The 20,307-nt window shown below is 26.7% G+C and overlaps 1 protein-coding gene and 1 long non-coding RNA gene across 2 annotated transcripts in view; one reads left to right on the top strand and one right to left on the bottom strand.

The window, feature by feature from the left end:
* Nucleotides 1-595: 595 nt before the first annotated feature.
* LOC135925530 (uncharacterized) lies at nt 596-1,075 on the bottom strand. Its single transcript, XR_010571663.1, has 4 exons — nt 953-1,075; nt 762-854; nt 670-718; nt 596-629 (listed from the first exon to the last, which is right to left on the bottom strand). It is a non-coding gene; the product is annotated as an uncharacterized LOC135925530 (long non-coding RNA).
* Nucleotides 1,076-1,105: 30 nt separating this feature from the next.
* Nucleotides 1,106-20,307, top strand: part of LOC135923088 (mitochondrial potassium channel ATP-binding subunit-like) — a 29,240-nt gene continuing 10,038 nt past the window's right edge. The window contains exons 1-7 of the mRNA XM_065457657.1: nt 1,106-1,112; nt 1,381-1,451; nt 1,905-2,060; nt 2,239-2,384; nt 7,930-8,146; nt 9,068-9,295; nt 17,452-17,647. Of these exons, the coding sequence (XP_065313729.1) occupies nt 1,106-1,112; nt 1,381-1,451; nt 1,905-2,060; nt 2,239-2,384; nt 7,930-8,146; nt 9,068-9,295; nt 17,452-17,647 (1,021 nt within the window). The remainder of the gene's footprint in view (nt 1,113-1,380; nt 1,452-1,904; nt 2,061-2,238; nt 2,385-7,929; nt 8,147-9,067; nt 9,296-17,451; nt 17,648-20,307) is intronic.

Below are 20,307 nucleotides of genomic sequence, written 5' to 3'. Positions count from 1 at the left end.
ATTAATTATTGTATTTGCCTTTATGGTTTCTGATTTGATAAACTAGGTATATAAATTTATATATATTGCTATCAAACTTATAATTTACCTTAATACTTGTTGTTCTCTTGAAATCATTAAGTTTATCTTGGCATTTTTCAACATCATCTATTAATTCATTGTAAGGAGCCAAATCTATATTTAATTCTTTGATTTGTTTTCTAAATAAAAAAACATATGTTAATCAAATAACTTTATAATATGTAAAAAATTAATATCAATGCAAAAGAATTTTAGGTTGTGTCCAAGGTCTTTTTTTTTAAATTACAATTTAAAAGTTTTAAAACTCTAAAGAACCATAATGATGAGGTTTTGGTAATTTTACAGGCAAATATTTGGTTGTATTTTTTATTTTTTCTTTAAAAGGGTTATTTCATCTTTTTTTATAAGGTATTAAAAGATTTTAGACATAGACTTATATAAATAAAGAGCTAATGTAAATGACAAAAAAATGTAATTACTTTTTAAAATTTTCTAATGCATTTCTATAGAGATCATTTAATTCATTACTCTCAGTTTTTAATTTTTTTATATAACTTTCAATTATGTTTATATATCCTTTATATTCTGCATATTTTTTTTCTGCTTTTCTAAAATAAATACATGGCTTTATTAAACAATATACAATACTTTTCAACTGGATCTGTTTCATTTGCATGTAAAATATCAGTTAAGGTGACTATAAAAAAAAATTATTCACATATTTATATTATAATAGATACTTTTTTTAATTTCCAAAGGAATATTAATATTATAAATGCTTTCAATTTGATCTGTTGAAGTATGAAATGCTCGATGGGCCAGCACAAGCAAATCTTTTAATTATATATAAAAAAAAGATTTAGAGTATATCTAAAAATAATTTTAAAAAAGGTTTGCGAATTTTAACATAAATTTTAATTAAAAATAATACCTTCTGAATTATTTTTCTCTCCAAAAGTTGACCGTCTTCCTTTTTTTAAACGTTTGACTTGATCCATTTTAAATTTAAATTTCGTTTTAAAAAAAAAATGAATTTATCTTTGCATAAATCCTGATGATTAACAACCTATGACGTGTGTAAATAATGTCAGGTTATAAATAATTTAATATATTTATTACATGTAATATTTAAGTTGAATACTTTATTATAACTTCTTTGGGTAGGTAAGACTATCATAATTTATTTTAAAAAATAAAAAATCATTTGTATTAGCAAATATTTTAAATTAGTCATAAATATTCAAAATTGGTTGTAAATGCTCCAATTTATGTAAATATTTTAAATTATTCGTATCATAAGTATTAAACTTAAACCTTAATCTTTTCATTAAATTAAAGATAATATATCATTATTTTAAGGCTCCACAAATCATCTATGCATATATAGAGGAATATATAAAGCTGTAGAGTTTAATACAAGGAATTATTGGGTGATATACGAATTCGTAAAGATTTTTGATACAAAAAGAATGATTATCCAGCAAAATTAGGATAGATCTAAATACTTTATAAATTTAAGAAATGATTTTGATTGACGTCAAAAAATTTCGATAATATAAAACATGTTCTTTGTAACACATTGCCGAAATATTTTAAAATTTTCGGTGCGTTATTTCATTAAAAGTACACATAATAATAAAAAATTAAATGTAGTAAAATATACAATCTATATATCTCCAATTCTATTATTGCCTAAATTAAGTACGAGGTTATTTTGTTTAGCTGATTGTCAAAATATCTGTGAATTCTCAAAAAATTCTATCACAAATTTTGAAACCGAGCATAGATACTTTTTATTACATTACCTTAAAAAGGATTTAATTTGGTTGGCATTAACTATATTGGTATATAAAACCTTATATTATTAAAATTTTCATATTTAGAGTGGTATATTAGTGGCAATCATAAATATTATTCTGCCAACCTATTTTGGTCAGTTAATTAATATAATAAATTCATCAAATTCTCTATCTTTGAAGGAATACTTAAATGTTATCACAGTGCCAATAAAGCATCTTCTATATCTATATGGGTTACAAGTAGATACTAAATTAATAAATATATATTATGAAATATAGTTTAATTTTTTTATAATCATAATAAATTTAGTTAGCTATCTATTCTTAGAACATATTTATTTATTTATTTATTAGTAAATGTATATTAACTATTCTTTTATTGATATATGACCAAATTTTCAATAATATGCTTATATAGGCCTACTTAACATTTAGTCATATCTTTTCTTTGACCAAATTTGGAGAAAACCTTTCATCCCACATTAGAATAGATCTTTTCTCATCCTTACTGGAGAAGGACCTACAATTTCATGATCAAAACAAAACTGGGGATTTAGTTACAAGGTATTTTTATAAAATGTGTTAGATGACTCATTTTTATAAATTTAAATGACTAATTTAAAAAATATAAATGTGGCGATTTTTTTAAGATTGCATAAGGAAACTCATATTAGTGATGCATTAATTTTGTTTTACCATACTTAAGGGCTGATATAAAGATATTTTATTATTGTAAAGAAATATTTATTTATAAAAAAAGACAAACTTGTATTTGTCATTTTGCTCATGATTTAGCAATTTTAATTTTGATTTAAATGTGCCATCTGGTGGAAAATATTTATATATAAGGAATTAAAATGAAAACTTAATATAAACAAACCAAAAGAATGAGTTAAATAAATTTTAAAATAATTATCAAAATAATTTTATTTATATTGAATTTTCATAGGTAAATTGCAAAGTAAAATAAATCAGACTTTATATATATATATATATACTGTATCTAGATATAAAAATGTATCTGTTTCATATTTTTATTGGTATATTTTGATATCATTTAATTATATGTTTTTTTTAAATAAATATCTGTCCAAATTTATTTTTTTTCCTACCAGTTGTATCCAGTATCTAAGATACATATTATTTAAAAGTATTTGTATCTTAACCAACTTTGTATTCAAAAAGATACAGATACTTTAAAAAAAATTATATTAGTTAATTTAAATAGTATTAAAATTTAAAATGATATTGTTTTAAAATTTAAATGAAAAATTTAATCAGAAATTAGGTATTTTAAGGTAATGTATGATATACAACATTGGTCGTCATATAGCAATTTGCTAACAATTATAACTACCATATTTTATTTGAATCGTTTTATATCCGTCTATTAAAGAAAATAGAATAATATGTTTATCTTTGTCTTCAAATGATTCTCCAACCAAAAAATATAACTATAAATTTAAATTAAGTATTTTAAATGGGAAATTTTTTCAAGTACTTCAACATGATCATAATAAAATTACTACAGAATCTAAAGAATGCCACAAATCTATAAGTGGTTCTGCAGACTCGTCATAAAATTTTCTCAAGCATCTAAAAAGTATAATATATAATTATATAATAAATCACATTTATAATCATATTCATTATCATTTCATATTCCATATATAACTGTTGCTAAATTTAGAAGTATTTTAAAATAAATTTTTATATTATTGATTGATATTGAAATTAAAATGATATACAAAAAATCTATCAAAAGAATAAGAAAACTAATGTTGATAAAAAAGAGTTGTTAATTTGAATACTAGGCCAAAATATAATCCAAATTTTTGGGGCATCATTTTTATATGATAAATAGTACTTAGCAATATTTAATCCACCTTTATTTTTTTTTAATTTTTACATATATGCTTAAAATATAATTTTCTTTATAAAATTAATTAAAAGAAATATTTATTAAATATAACACAATATTACCCTCCTCTGCCCCCGTTGAACGATTATTTATAGCTTTGCTAATATAGTTAACAAACCAAATCGTCAAACATTGAACGATAAATTATTTGAAAAATTAATAATATTAAAAAACAATGCCGATTTATGATGCTGATATATTAATATAATAATTATACAATTATTTAAAAAAATATCGCATTATCTTATATAATAAATTTGTTATTTTCTACAATTTATTTTCAAATTTTTTATAAATTTATATTATAGATAAAAAAAATAAAGCTTTATACATTTTGATTTTGACTATTTAAAGTTTTTTAAAAAAAGTATCTTGTATCTTAGATACTTTTTTTAAAAAAAGATACAAGTATCTTGTATCTTATATCTTATTGAAATTTTTCCAAAGTATCCTGTATCTTAAATACAAAGTATCTGTATCCGAATACAATTTTCTGAAAATTTGCCCAACCCTGCAGATTGGATATGGTTTCAAATTCCGAAATTTAAATTAGAAAAGTATATCAACCTAGTAATAATCAAACTTCCAAAGTTTGCAGAATATACTTAATTTTATGGAAAAAAAAATTAAATGATATATTATTATGACACCTATCAAACTTTGAATAATTATCCTAAAAATGAGTGTCATGGTTTTATCTAAAGGTTATCCTAATATAAAGATGTTATTCATCAAGTTTAACATTACACTACTTTACAGCAATACCAATTGAAATCAGAGTTTCAATAAAATTCCTTCAAATTTTTTTTTCGCCCATAAGTTTTAAAACAAAAATTGTAATTATATTATGAAAGTTTTTTTATGCATAAAAATGGCAAAAGATTTACTTATATAAAAGACTTTTTTACAAAGTGATTTGGAATTTTAGGAATTGCATAGAAAAATATCTTGTTTGAACATTTTCAATAAAGTTTTCATTTTAAAAAAATTCTTTCTTTCCCTCTTCTCTTTCAGGAATAAAAAAAAATCTAAAAAAGAGTGTTTAAAAGGGTATATATATACACCAGGAAATAACCTATAAAATAGCAAGCTGAATAAACAGTGTTTGGTTTTAATTTCACAGTTTGTGTTTTAAGTTTAACACAAAAATTAAGAATTCTATTTTGGCATTATGCGCACCTTCATGATTATATATATATATATATAAATGTATCTTAAAATTAAGAAAATTGTAGTATATGAATACATTTATAAGCCATGTATCTGTATTTAGAACATATGGAAGTAGAACTCTGCTCATATTAAAATGAAAATTATACAGTTCGTATATCTAGGAATTGCCTTTAACATGGTTAGTATATTTTTTATGTATAATCATCTTGGAGTATTAATAAAACTTGAAAATAATTTATCAATCAGAAAAACATTTTAAGGAAGAGTCATAATCATCAAATATTTATAATTTTATGAAGTTATATACTTAATATAATAAATTTATTTATCTAACTGATTAAATATATTAAGATATCAAATATTAAAATTTATTTAAAATTAAAATATTTATTGCAATAAAAATAAATCTTATTTTTTTTATCGATCAAACTCATCTGTATTATTAAGCGGTTTCTTGGGTATCGGTCCCATCCATTTGTCTTTGTTTTGTCATTATACCATTTCGCGACAATATTTCGAAAAATTTTTCACATTTTTCTAGAAAATTGTAAAATAAAGACAATATTCTAAAATAGGGCTCTGCCGATCCACATATTTTTCATCTATCATATTACGATATTGACTCAAAAAACCGATCCGATATTTATATTGATTTTTCACTACCCCCCCCCCCCCCATTTGAAATCAAATGTAATTAAGAAATCAATATTTTTTATGCAAAAAATCGAATTTTTTTTCGGATATTGGTAGTATTAAATTAATTTTTGATTATTCCTCCCCGTGAAATTAGAATTTCGAAGATAACGTATTTTGCAAAATTACTTTTTGTAAAATATTTCCATAATTCAGATATCATATTTAGAAAAAAAATTCTTTCATTTATAGTATAAATAATACAATTGGCTTTATTATTTAAAAAGATTTTAATAAATAAATCTTTGGGTGTTCCTTTCTATTTTTATATAAAAAAAATTTAAAGTGTGTTGTGCATTAGCATTGATTAAAAAAAAATTATTTAGAAAACATTATAATAAATGTAAAAATAGATATACATAAAATAAAATAACAAAAAAGATCGGATCGGTTTTTTCAGGTATCGGCCCGATCCGATATTTTTAGAAAGCTCTAAATATCGGTGCCGATTCGATATTTAATATTGGCACAGCTTTCTCAACTTATTAGCAAGTATTTGTCAAGGCAAAGGTAATTGGTTTTAATTAAAAAAATTACATACATACAATATTAGCAATATTCTCAACTTAGTATTAGCAAGTACTTGTCTGAAACCTTAAAGGCAAAGGTAATTGGTTTTAATTAAAATATTTTACATAATTAATATTTACATAAAATTTTTAATTCAATAATGTAATTGTGATAATCTCAAACAAATAATGATACCATTTTCATACAGAAAGTCTAAAGATTATTAAAAAATAAAATATATTATATTTGTACATCTCCAACCTGCCCTGGGAAAGGTTATACATTGAATAACGTATTTACTATGACAGCTGAATGCATTGGTAAACATTCCCCACGTCACTCTCCGTGCGTTGTGCGGGACTGATCACAGAAGGCACGTAGGTCTCTTGATTCCTTGCTAATAATACTTAAAGAAAAATATATTACCAAAACTTTGATTAACTATGGATAATATTTCATATTTCTCTTCATGCATTCAAATGTTTTGCAAATATCTAAAAAAAATGGTAAATAACATCTTGCTTATTAAATAATTTACCGATGCATTCTTCTGTCGTAGTGAATACGTTATTTAATGTAGTGTTGTTAAACTACCCAACTTATAAAACAGTGTAGCCATGTATTGAATCAAAAATCTTCAAGTTGAGACTCATAAGCTTGATTTCATTTTTTTAGGCTAAGCTTGATAAAACCTCAATAGATGGTCAAAGTTAGGTATTTAACAACACTAATTTAATGTATAACCTTTTCCAGAGCAGGTTGGAGATGTACAAATATAATATATTTTATTTACCTTTGCCTTTAAAGGTTTCAGATAAATATTGCTAATATTGTGTGGATAACTTTATTTTACAATTTTCTAGAAAAATATATATATATATGTAAATGTTAATTATGTAATTTGTTTGAATTAAAACCAATTACCTTTGCCTTTAAGGTTCAGACAAATACTTGCTAATGTTGTATGGATAATTTTATTTTACAATTTTCTAGTAAAATGTAGAATATATGAAAAAAAAATCGAAATATGGTCGCGAAATGGTATAATGACAAAACAAAGACAAATGGATGGGACCGATACCACAAAATAGGTTTGATATGATTGGACAGTCTCTGACAATATTTTTTTTGCCGATTCGATCCAAAACAAATATTTGATTGGCATATTCTGATGTCTCTTAAATAAAATAGCCATCAATCTTTTTGCCAATTCTATATAAAATTTATAACAATTTAACAAATTTAGACCTGAGCTCGGGTCTAACAATTTCGAAATATTTTTTTGACATAATTTTAAATGGCATTTAGAATTTGTCCGCGATTAAGAACAATGCAAATTAGGGATTTTTACTTCGTTTATTTTTGATTTATTTATATCGCTCTCATCACAATAATCTGCCAATGCAAATATTTTGCTGGTAATTTTTGATTGACGACGCGGTTACCGTTCTATATTCTACTTCCGGTAATTATCTGCTCGAAACTGTTCCCGTAAATTCTAAAATGGGTTCCAGTTTTTGTTTCCTCTATAAATTTTAAAAAAGGGTATGGTTCCTATATTTGTTCCGTTTCTGTGAGCCCCCAGGTTCTTTTATCTAGATGCCTTTAGGGTGTATCTAGATACTTTTTTGAGTGTTGCATCTATTTTTAAATGGTCACCCACATTTAGATACATTTGGTCTTTTGATAAGTCTGGTTGATTGTGTTACTGGGCATTAAAAAGAAAATTATTTAGGCCGCTGTTAACTATTGAGAATTATAGAAAAAAAATTTAGAGCTTGTAACGTCAATCTTTTACAATTTTTTTATTAGACTCACAACAGACCTTCAAGACCTGAAGTCGGCTCTCAAGCAATGCCTCTCCATAACGCTCAAGGCTGGAGTCACGGGATTGGGCACGCTGTACGCCCTTTACAGGATATCGCCCGATATGACCCTGGGCGTCATGATTATAACGCCTTCGTTAGTTCTCGTTGGAGCCTTCCTCGCTCAGGGGCTCAGAAAATTGTCCAAGACCTGCCGGGATAAGGTATTTATAGATACGATAAATAATATATTCGTAGATTGCTTATCAATGGTAATATTTTGTTTTTCCACGACTTCACAAACTCCTCGACATAAAAAAGATTTCAAAGATTTTTAATCTCTTTAGATCAAACAAAATAAGCCAGAAGTTGTATTTGAAGATATTTCCTTTTAAGAAAACCCTGGTTTGTAATTATAGCATAATTTTTTGAATTTAGTATTTTATTATAAAAACAATAGAGATAGCTATTTATCTTCTATAACAATATAGCGCTAAATCCCACCCACCACCCCCCCCCCTCTCTTTAAAAAAACTGGCAGAAGTCTCAACTTTTTTTAATATTTGGTATTTTCCTACATTCCTCCGGGAAATTTATCACGTCAACCTTTTGCATTTGTTGAAAAAAACCAATCCTGGCTTTTCTCGGGCTCTTGACTTAATGTGCATTTGAAGTCAGATAGATTATTCCCTTCTGCCGAGATATAAATCGCTGGCAGCTGTCATTTCATTTTTTAAATTTTCGCGAAATACAAAACTAGTTAAGCAATCATAAACTGTTTAACCTGTTACCCAAAGGAACAGTCATCTGATTTAAAAGCAACGCGCTACTTTGTTACTCTCAAAAAATGGTGATTAGTACGATTTTTTTTTAGCCGCTCTCATATGAGTCGAAAAAATCTTCACAAATTATTTTTGAGCAAAAATCTTTGAAAATTTTTTTTAGGGAAGAAAATTTTTGAAGAATATTTTTTCAAAACATTTTTAGAACCATTTAAGTATCTTATAAAAATAAATTTAATAGTTTAATTAAATTATTGATCAATTCGAATATTGAATATAAATTTAATTTTAATAATCAATAATTCTATAACTACTATAGACATCAAGTAATTTATAAAAATTTTATGTTTTGACTATGTATAGCTATCCATCCTGGCGGCTACATCTAACGAGGTGTTGGCTAACGTTAGAACGGTTAAATCATTCGTGGGCGAGCGACGGGAAGCGGAAAACTTTGAGGTTTTGGCGCGCGAGTATGCCGATTCTTGCAATCAACTGGGATTAGGTATATCTCTCTTCCAGGGTCTCTCTAATCTAACGCTAAACGGGCTCGTTTTGCTCACGGTCAGTTATGGCGGGACTTTGCTATTGGTGCATTTTATTTTAAATTACGTATACACGTTACTATTATCGAATTAGGGGCTGTGCCGAACATTAAATATCGGATCGGGCCCGATAATTTCCTCGCTTTTTTAAACCTGGGTTTTACCGATAATTTTAAAACCCGGGTCGAGAATTTAAAAACCGGGTTTTACCGATAATTTTAAAACCCGGGTCGAGAATTTAAAAACCGGGTTTGACCGATAATTATAAAAAAACTGATCCGATTTGATATTTTCGTAGTTTTTTGACGTTTAATATAAATTATTTTTTATTACCTAATTTCTTTATAATAATATTAAAAAAATAGATTAACGGAAATAATATTATTTGTATAATTTTTTTTTTTATTTATTCAAATTAATATTCTTTATTTATATTTAAACAATAAATATTAAATTAACATTTAAACGATTTTTAAAAAAACGTTTTTTTTAAATTGTTTTTTATTTAAAAAAAAAAATGGCGGTTTCGATTTAAAAAAAAAGATTAATTACAAATAATACGAACAATATCAAATTAAAAAAAATATTTTTTTAAAAAATAAACAACAAATAAGAATATATTAAAGATTTATATTAAAAATTAAAATGAAATGAAAAACATTAAAAAGGAACTTAAAAATAAAAAATATTAACCCGTTACTGGTTAACGGTGCATATATGCACCACCTCCTATATACCTTATTTTAACATAGTAGTTTTTTTTTAAAAAATAATAAAAAAGATTTTTATATAGTTCAGACATTGTACTTCAAAACTGGAAAAGAAAAATATGAAAAAAATATTTTTTTATGCCCCTAAGAAACCCTCAAACTTTGCGAATTTATGGGGTCTAAAATGCAAAATTTTCTAAGTGATCTCACGAGCATATTATAAAATTATTTCGATGAAAACTAGTGTGTATATATTCTTTATAGATATATCAAATATTTATCAATCATTTTTGAATTTTTAAATAATTAATATTTTAGTAGGTAACCACATAAAGTTGACTGGTGCATATATGCACCGTTAACCATCTAGCAGTATATATTATTTAAAAAAATTCAAACAAATGAAATTTAACATAATGAATTATAATTTTTTATATTATACTTAAAACCACTACCGTCACTAAGGGTGGGAAGGGGAGGGGTGGGTGGCTCGAGCCCCTTAAGAATTTTTAAAAAAATTTTATACCCAAAAAAGACCTTTTAAAAATAATTTAAAAAAATTTTTTCCCCTGAGATTAAATCGAATAATATATTGTTCCTATTATAATTTTTTATCCCGATCAAATTATATGAAATTATTAGGTTCATAAATATTCAAAAGTTTAAAATTATTTTTAGCCTCTTCCTTTCTGAAGATTTTATTTATATAAAATATTATGCACCTGTTTTGTCAATTCAATCAAAATTATCAAAATAATAGATGACTAATAAAAAAATCAAGATTCTACGAAAATAATTTGTCTAGAATATTTAATTTTTAATAAATTTTTTTAATGAAACGTTTTCTAACAATTGAACAAGCGCTTGCTCAACTTTTTGAAGAGGAACCAATTGAAGAAAGAGATATGGTTATAATTCCGCCAAACCCCTCTGCAGTTAGTGATGAAGAAGATTTCGATGAAAATGACTTAACAAATGTCGGAGTTTTGCCTTCAGATACAGCTGGAGAATTGGAGATTCATAATTCAGTTGATGACGACCTTCCAGAACCATATTCTACAAGAAGCTATTCTCGAATTTCTCACAATTTAAAATGGAGAAAAACGGATGCAATATATTCTTCAAGCCTTTTCAATGGAGAAAAGGAAGATGTAATAAAACTTGAAAATGATTTACATGGTAAAAGTCCATCAGATATATTTTGTTTAATTTTCGACGAAGACTTATATTCCCTAATTGTAGAACAAAGTAATATTTATGCTAAACAAATGAATAGACCTAACATATGCATAACCATCCAAGATATTCAGAGATTTATTGGAATTCTATTATTTACTGGATAATTCATTCTCTCCCACAAGAAAGAATGTACTGGTCTAATGACAGCGATATTTCTATTCCAATAATCCGGGATACAATGACCCAATTACAATTTCGAAATTTGAAATATAATATCTTTCATATTTGTAATTTAAAAAGAATATTCATCTTTTATAAATTGAATAAAAGAATCTAATAATTATTGAAATTTTATTTAATTTAACATATATATTTTATTGGAATAAGAGTATCGCCTCTGATAGCGATACTCTGAGTTAAAATTTTGTTAACTTTCTCTTTATATTTTTTTTATTATTATAAAATTAAATTATCCAAAGTTTTTATATCATGAAAAAGTGATCTTTACAATTTCGTTAATGCAATAAATATCATCATTTACATAAAAATTAATACATCTGTTAAAATAAATCACTTTATCAAATAAAATATACATTAAAAAAGTGTACATTACAACAGCATTTCTTTATTCTTATTCGTGAGACGAATCAAACGGCGTCATCCTATGGACATAAAGCCGCATTTCTTAATTCTTATTTAAAAAAGTCGATCAAGATAATTTATTTTAGGCGAAAATTTTATAGACACCAAAATAAGCGGAATGTTTAAATATATAGTTTGGAGCAAATGAAAAACGTCAGATGTGTATTTATATTTCGTATATTATTGGTCATATATTATCAATCACCCCTAACACTTGGGTTTAGTAATGGGTGGCGTGTTGTAATGTACACTTTTTTAATGTATATTTTATTTGATAAAGTGATTTATTTTAACAGATGTATTAATTTTTATGTAAATGATGATATTTATTGCATTAACGAAATTGTAAAGATCACTTTCATGATATAAAAACTTTGGATAATTTAATTTTATAATAATAAAAAAAATATAAAGAGAAAGTTAACAAAATTTTAACTCAGAGTATCGCTATCAGAGGCGATACTCTTATTCCAATAAAATATATATGTTAAATTAAATAAAATTTCAATAATTATTAGATTCTTTTATTCAATTTATAAAAGATGAATATTCTTTTTAAATTACAAATATGAAAATATCCATTTGGCAGACAATACTACTAAAATAGATATACATGATAGATTTTATAAAGTTAGGCCTTACATTAATATATTGAATAATAAATTTCAGCAATTCGGAATTTTTAAACATCTTTTATCAATAGATGAACAGATGATACCATATCGAGGAAGACATTCTTGCAAAATGTTCATAAAAGGAAAACCAATTAGATTCGGATACAAGTCTTGGATATTGGCCTCTTCCGACGGTTACGTATTCTCATTTGATATATATCAAGGAAAAAGCGAAAATAAATATGAATATGGATTAGGTGGAAATGTAATCATAAAATTATTAAAGGCATTGCAAAAACCAAATTATCATAAAATATATTTTGATAATTTCTTTACATCATTTAAACTCTTGTCATACTTAAAACAAATGGGATATTTTGCAACTGGAACTGTGAGGGACAATAGAATAGAGCATTGCCCAGTTGAATCTATAAAGGTTGTAGCAAAAAAAGAAAGAGGATATTATGATTATAGGTTTGAAAAATTAAACGAAATATTTGTAGTTCGTTGGAATGATAATTTCGGTGGTGACCGTTGCATCGACATGCCACACTATCTCTTTGCTTTCTAATGTTTCAAGGTATTCTAAGAAAATATCTTCTAAAATAAAAATTCCTCAGCCAAATATGGTAACTGCTTATAACAAACACATGGGTGGAGTTGATCTATGTGATAATCTAATATCTACATATAGAATAAAAATAAGAGGAAAAAAATGGTGGTGGCCAATATTCACCAATTTTATTGATGTAGCTTTGGTAAATTCATGGAAAATCTGGAAATTCGTGAATCGAGATGACAAGAAGAGTTTGCTTGCATTTAGACGAGAAGTTACTAACTACCTCCTTCGAACGCCAGTAAAAATTGAAAAAAATTCAAGTACAGGTCACGCCAGCCAGTTTGCATTACAGTGTGAAAACCCTATTGATTCATCTGGACATTATTTATCCAAAATTATAGATGGAAAAAGACGAAGATGCAGATATTGCCATACGCACTCAAGATATATGTGCCAAACATGTCAAATCGCACTCCATATTAAATGTTTCAAGGATTTTCATAATATATAAACATTTTCTCGTTTTTATTATAAATTACAAAAAAAGAATAAAGATATTTGTTGTTTTTTTGATCTTATAGTATTTTATATAATTTTTATCTTTTTTAACCTCTTAATGGTTAACGGTGCATATATGCACCAGGCTAGATTTTCTATTTAGGATTATTTTTTTTGGCTGATTTTTTTAGAATATCATATTTGAGCATTAATCAATATAATTTGAAAAAATTGAGCATTTTTATCCACTAGAAAAATCTTGACCATTAATGGGTTAAATATAGGTACATGTCACCTTAGTGAAGAGTGAATGCTTAGAAAAATTGAACCTTCAGATTTCGAGAGAATTCTGCTAATGAAGGTAGAATCCTTCTTTGGGGTCCCCTAACATCTGTCTCATTTTTTTTCCTATGGTTTTTAACGAAATTAAGGGCCTCATTTCCGAAAATGCCTTAGGGTATTGGTATGAATGAACACTGCGTATAATTGTAAATAAAAATATCTAAAAAGTATCTAAAAAAAGATACTATTTTTTTCAAAAAAAAGCATTTTTTAAAAACTTTCCTTATTTAAAGAGTCGGAGATCGGCCATGACCATTGCCCCTATTTTTGTGGAGGCGGAGCGAAAAATTTTAAAAATGTTCCTCGTGTTTAGCGCTCATAGTTTTTTTGCGAATATGTTGTCCTTTCAAAGTTAGAGGGCAAATAAAAAATTAATCGAAATATCGGTTTCTTATGAGTATCGGATCGATTATAGATTTATTGGTCAGCACGGCCTCTATGTGTTTAATGTTTTGAAGTTCTTAGAGTGAATCCAGGTTGGACTCATTACTAAAATAGCCCTTAAAAGTAAGAGAAGAAGAAAAAAAGACAAACAAGAACAAACAATGCCATCAAACACTTCAAAAGTTAAAACAAACCATTATTTGGTGTCTACTTCGAAAGCCGCTTAACCCATTAATGGTCAAGATTTTTCTAGTGGATAAAAATGCTCAATTTTTCAAATTATATTGATTAATGCTCAAATATGATATTCTAAAAAAATCAGCCAAAAAAATAATCCTAAATAGAAAATCTAGCCTGGTGCATTATATGCACCGTTAACCATTAAGAGGTTAAAATAGATAAAAATTATATAAAATACTATAAGATCAAAAAAACAACAAATATCTTTATTCTTTTTTTGTAATTTATAATAAAAACGAGAAAATGTTTATATATTATGAAAATCCTTGAAACATTTAATATGGAGTGCGATTTGACATGTTTGGCACATATATCCTGAGTGCGTATGGCAATATCTGCATCTTCGTCTTTTTCCATCTATAATTTTGGATAAATAATGTCCAGATGAATCAATAGGGTTTTCACACTGTAATGCAAACTGGCTGGCGTGACCTGTACTTAAATTTTTTTCAATTTTTACTGGCGTTCGAAGGAGGTAGTTAGTAACTTCTCGTCTAAATGCAAGCAAACTCTTCTTGTCATCTCGATTCACGAATTTCCAGATTTTCCATGAATTTACCAAAGCTACATCAATAAAATTGGTGAATATTGGCCACCACCATTTTTTTCCTCTTATTTTTATTCTATATGTAGATATTAGATTATCACATAGATCAACTCCACACATGTGTTTGTTATAAGAGCAGTTACCATATTTGGCTAAGGAATTTTTATTTTAGAAGATATTTTCTTAGAATACCTTGAAACATTAGAAAGCAAAGAGATAGTGGCATGTCGATGCAACGGTCACCACCGAATTATCATTCCAACGAACTACAAATATTTCGTTTAATTTTTCAAACCTATAATCATAATATCCTCTTTCTTTTTTTGCTACAACCTTTATAGATACAACTGGGCAATGCTCTATTCTATTGTCCCTCACAGTTCCAGTTGCAAAATATCCCATTTGTTTTAAGTATGACAAGAGTTTAAATGATGTAAAGAAATTATCAAAATATATTTTATGATAATTTGGTTTTTGCAATGCCTTTAATAATTTTATGAATACATTTCCACCTAATCCATATTCATATTTATTTTCGCTTTTTCCTTGATATATATCAAATGAGATGACGTAACCGTCGGAAGAGGCCAATATCCAAGACTTGTATCCGAATCTAATTGGTTTTCCTTTTATGAACATTTTGCAAGAATGTCTTCCTCGATATGGTATCATCTGTTCATCTATTGATAAATGATATGATGTTTAAAAATTCCGAATTGCTGAAATTTATTATTCAATATATTAATGTAAGGCCTAACTTTATAAAATCTATCATGTATATCTATTTTAGTATTGTCTGCCAAATGGATATTATATTTCAAATTTCGAAATTGTAATTGGGTCATTGTATCCCGGATTATTGGAATAGAAATATCGCTGTCATTAGACCAGTACATTCTTTCTTGTGGGAGAGAATGATATCCAGTAAATAATAGAATTCCAATAAATCTCTGAATATCTTGGATGGTTATGCATATGTTAGGTCTATTCATTTGTTTAGCATAAATATTACTTTGTTCTACAATTAGGGAATATAAGTCTTCGTCGAAAATTAAAGAAAATATATCTGATGGACTTTTACCATGTAAATCATTTTCAAGTTTTATTACATCTTCCTTTTCTCCATTGAAAAGGCTTGAAGAATATATTGCATCCGTTTTTCTCCATTTTAAATTGTGAGAAATTCGAGAATAGCTTCTTGTAGAATATGGTTCTGGAAGGTCGTCATCAACTGAATTATGAATCTCCAATTTTTACCAGCTGTATCTGAAGGCAAAACTCCGACATTTGTTAAGTCATTTTCATCGAAATCTTCTTCATCACTAACTGCAGAGGGGTTTGGCGGAATTATAACCATATCTCTTTCTTTAATTGGTTCCTCTTCAAAAAGTTGAGCAAGCGCTTGTTCAATTGTTAGAAAACGTTTCATTAAAAAAATTTATTAAAAATTAAATATCTAGACAAATTATTTTCGTAGAATCTTGATTTTTTTATTAGTCATCTATTATTTTGATAATTTTGATTGAATTGACAAAACAGGTGCATAATATTTTATATAAATAAAATAAAATCTTCAGAAAGGAAGAGGCTAAAAATAATTTTAAACTTTTGAATATTTATGAACCTAATAATTTCATATAATTTGATCGGGATAAAAAATTATAATAGGAACAATATATTATTCGATTTAATCTCAGGGGAAAAAAATTTTTTTAAATTATTTTCAAAAGGTCTTTTTTGGGTATAAAATTTTTTTAAAAAAATTCTTAGGGGGCTAGAGCCACCCACCCCACCCCCTACCCACCCTTAGTGACGGGTAGTGGTTTTAAGTATAATATAAAAAATTATAATTCCTTATGTTAAATTTCATTTGTTTGAATTTTTTTAAATAATATATACTGCTAGATGGTTAACGGTGCATATATGCACCAGTCAACTTTATGTGGTTACCTATTAAAATATTAATTATTTAAAAATTCAAAAATGATTGATAAATATTGATATATCTATAAAGAATATATACACACTAGTTTTCATCGAAATAATTTTATAATATGCTCGTGAGATCACTTAGAAAATTTTGCATTTTAGACCTCATAAATTCGCAAAATTTGGGGGTTTCTTAGGGACATAAAAAATATTTTTTTCATATTTTTCTTTTCCAGTTTTGAAGTACAATGTCTGAACTATATAAAAATCTTATTTATTATTTTTTAAAATAAAAACTACTATGTTAAAATAAGGTATATAGGAGGTGGTGCTTATATGCACCGTTAACCATTAACGGGTTCATAGGATAAACAGAAATAAGTATATAATAAGTCGAACCATTGCACACACCCTTAATCCCTATTTTCCCTGATTTTTTTTGAAAATAATACACATTGAAAGAAAGAGAGAACGGGATAGTAGGAAAAGAAAATTTCTAAAATCTTTGATATATTTCATTTTACCCGTTTCTTCTGTTAAAATATAAACAACACGTAGCTAAATCCATCACCAAACAGCTCCAGTTCTTTATCGGCCGGGGTACTTATGGCCTTTCTCATGGGCGTTCAATCCATCCAAAAATGCTTGGCCCAACTTTCTACCCTTACCGACAAATACTCTAAACTCGTTTCGTCTAAAGGCAGGGTATTCGAACACCTTACCCATCATTATAGCGATATCCGTGCTTTAGAAAGTATCAATTTTCTTTCAATTCTTTGTTTTATTATTTTTTTTGCTAAGAAACGTATTTTTTAACGATGTTTTTTCGATGAACCATAAATTTTTTAAAACTCTAAAATGTGGGGAGTCGTTATAATCGAAACGGGGTTTGACAGAGATACATGTGTCAATTTTTTGTTGCCATTTTAGCGATAAAGGACGATAAAAAAAATTATAAATACTAATTAATTTTAGGTAAAAAAATAATACGCGAATAAACTCGGCACCCTTTAGATGTTGAAGATTTTACTACTCATTTCCATTTAATCGGACTATTTTAAATATGGGTTAACTTTATAATGTAAGGAGCCCTCAACACGTTTGTGGGGACCATTCGCGCATGCGTATACGCATAATAAACCAAAGACTATTATGCGTATGTCCGTAGGCTGAGTGCAAGGGAGGCAGGACAAAGATAACAGCCTACACCCTATAATTTTCATAAATTTAATTAACTTTAAAGGGGGACGGGGGTTATAGATATTGTTGAGATCTCTCAGGAGGATTAAGAGTGTAAAAAACACTTTTCTCCTTTTAGATTTGCCTATTACTTTGAGAATTTTTTGTGGTTGTTGAAGTATATCTGCCTTTAATCTGGAGTTATTTTTGTATGCATCATCGATTTAATTTTCTCTTCATGTTTTTATCAATGTCGTGCGCTTTCTTATTTATGTAGGTACGTCTATCACTACATAATTAATTATCTTTGTATAGTTTTCCCAGAAATCATTATTAAAAACCAACATTAGCTCTAAGTTGATTTATCTTTTGTAACGTCTCCCTTGACATCCATACGTTCCCTGAAAAGCTGTTTTGGTTTGGCACGTTATTCTACGATTCTGATAAATCCCCCTTAAATGTTTCCAGCATTCCTCTACAGTTCCAAGTTCCGTCATGTTTTATGAACTATTTTCCTATTAGTGCTTTATCTAATTGTCTTTAACCTCGGGCATTTGTACTAAGATCTCTGCATGTAAATTGAACTGCCGGTTGATTTGTCATTTGGCCAGTAGAATTTTGGGATGATGTTTCATCACCCCTATTTTTGCTATAAGCATTTTGTGATAACATTTAATATTTGCTATTGCTTTGACGTCATTGAACCACCTATGGATGTTGGAGATAAAGAAGTCGATTTTTGAGGTTTCTCGCGGGCTCTCTAGAAGGTATATGCGTTAATTTCGTAATTGGTTAAAGAACGTATTTTCGATTTTAAAGTGTTTTTATTTCAACAAAAGTTCCGAATTTTCCTGATCTCATCACTATTTAGGTTGTTGTAAATTAGTATATAGGCAATGATATTCCTGCTAACGAATTCTGCCTTCCCAATTTTGGTGGTTGGGTCTCCTATCATTATTAATATTATATCTATTTGGGTAGAGAGTTTAATGATATTTATCAGTTGTTTTAATGGAAAATCAAACTATCTCTTCTTTTTGCTATTATAGTAAGAGTAAAACAATTCACATCTTTTGGATATGCATATGAATGGCGATCAATTTTTTCTGCTCGTTTATTTATGAGAAATGCGATCCCACCAGCTATCGAAAGATAGGTGGTTATAATATTTCCTCTGACAGCACTGGGTTTCCTGAGTTCTAATGATGTCAACTTTGTCCTCTTCTAAAATCCTTAGAAAGACTGCTATTTTTTTTGATTCCATTGATATCCTTAGATATTCATTTTAAAAAACCAAATGCGCCATCTAGCGAGATATATATCATAGAATTTTTCTTAACAAAATATAGTACACATCTTTTACATTTGACAATACTACTTTTAACTTATATTCTTTATTTTTTTAAATTCTATATATCAAAATATTCCCCATATATAATTTTCGTTTTTGCAATTTATCTTTCAAAAAAAAATCAATAATATTTATCTCCATTTTATAAAATCCCCAACTGAATCAAATATCAAATTAACATCAAATTAAAATAATTTCCATCTCATAAATGTTTTTCTTTTCATTTCGATAAAACAAGAATAATTCAATTTTTCTCGCATAATATATTTATCAAAAGTAAAAAAATAAACAAATAAACAAAAAGAAATACCAAGTGTTTGAATTATCAATTCTCGATAAAATAACTAATAAATAAAATATATTCTTTTTGATTGTTATAATATATATGTACAAATATATATCATAATACTAATACAAAACTACAACACGCCCACCCTTCATAACCAGCCCACGCCAGGCTTAATTATTTCCTCGTCATTTATCAAATCTTATCGTTGAACATCATCTTCTTTCGACATGCGGATTATAACAATTAATATATTTTGTTTATTTTATAATACATATAATGAACCACAAAAAAATATTAAGACATGTCATATAGCAAAAATACAAAATTACAATATATATATAATGCCACCACAATCATATTTTTTATGTTACAAAAAAAAAATACAAAGTTTAAAATCTTTTATTGTCCACCGACTTTTATTTAAGAATTTTTTTCTTTATCACATGATATTAAAAAAAATTTTAATTTTACATTGTTTCACAACAATGTCTCTTTAAATTTAAAAAAAATACATTTATACCACATGGTATTATTCACATGAATTTATTAAAGTCAAGTTTTTATTTTATTGATAACAATTTAATTCTTAAATTAA

The sequence above is a fragment of the Gordionus sp. m RMFG-2023 genome, chromosome 2, assembly GCF_954871325.1.
Source record: "Gordionus sp. m RMFG-2023 chromosome 2, tfGorSpeb1-WG-v2, whole genome shotgun sequence".
In the NCBI taxonomy this organism is placed as follows: domain Eukaryota; kingdom Metazoa; phylum Nematomorpha; class Gordioida; order Chordodea; family Parachordodidae; genus Gordionus; species Gordionus sp. m RMFG-2023.
Note: the sequence above shows the minus strand (reverse complement) of the source record. Positions and strands in the feature narration are given on the sequence as shown.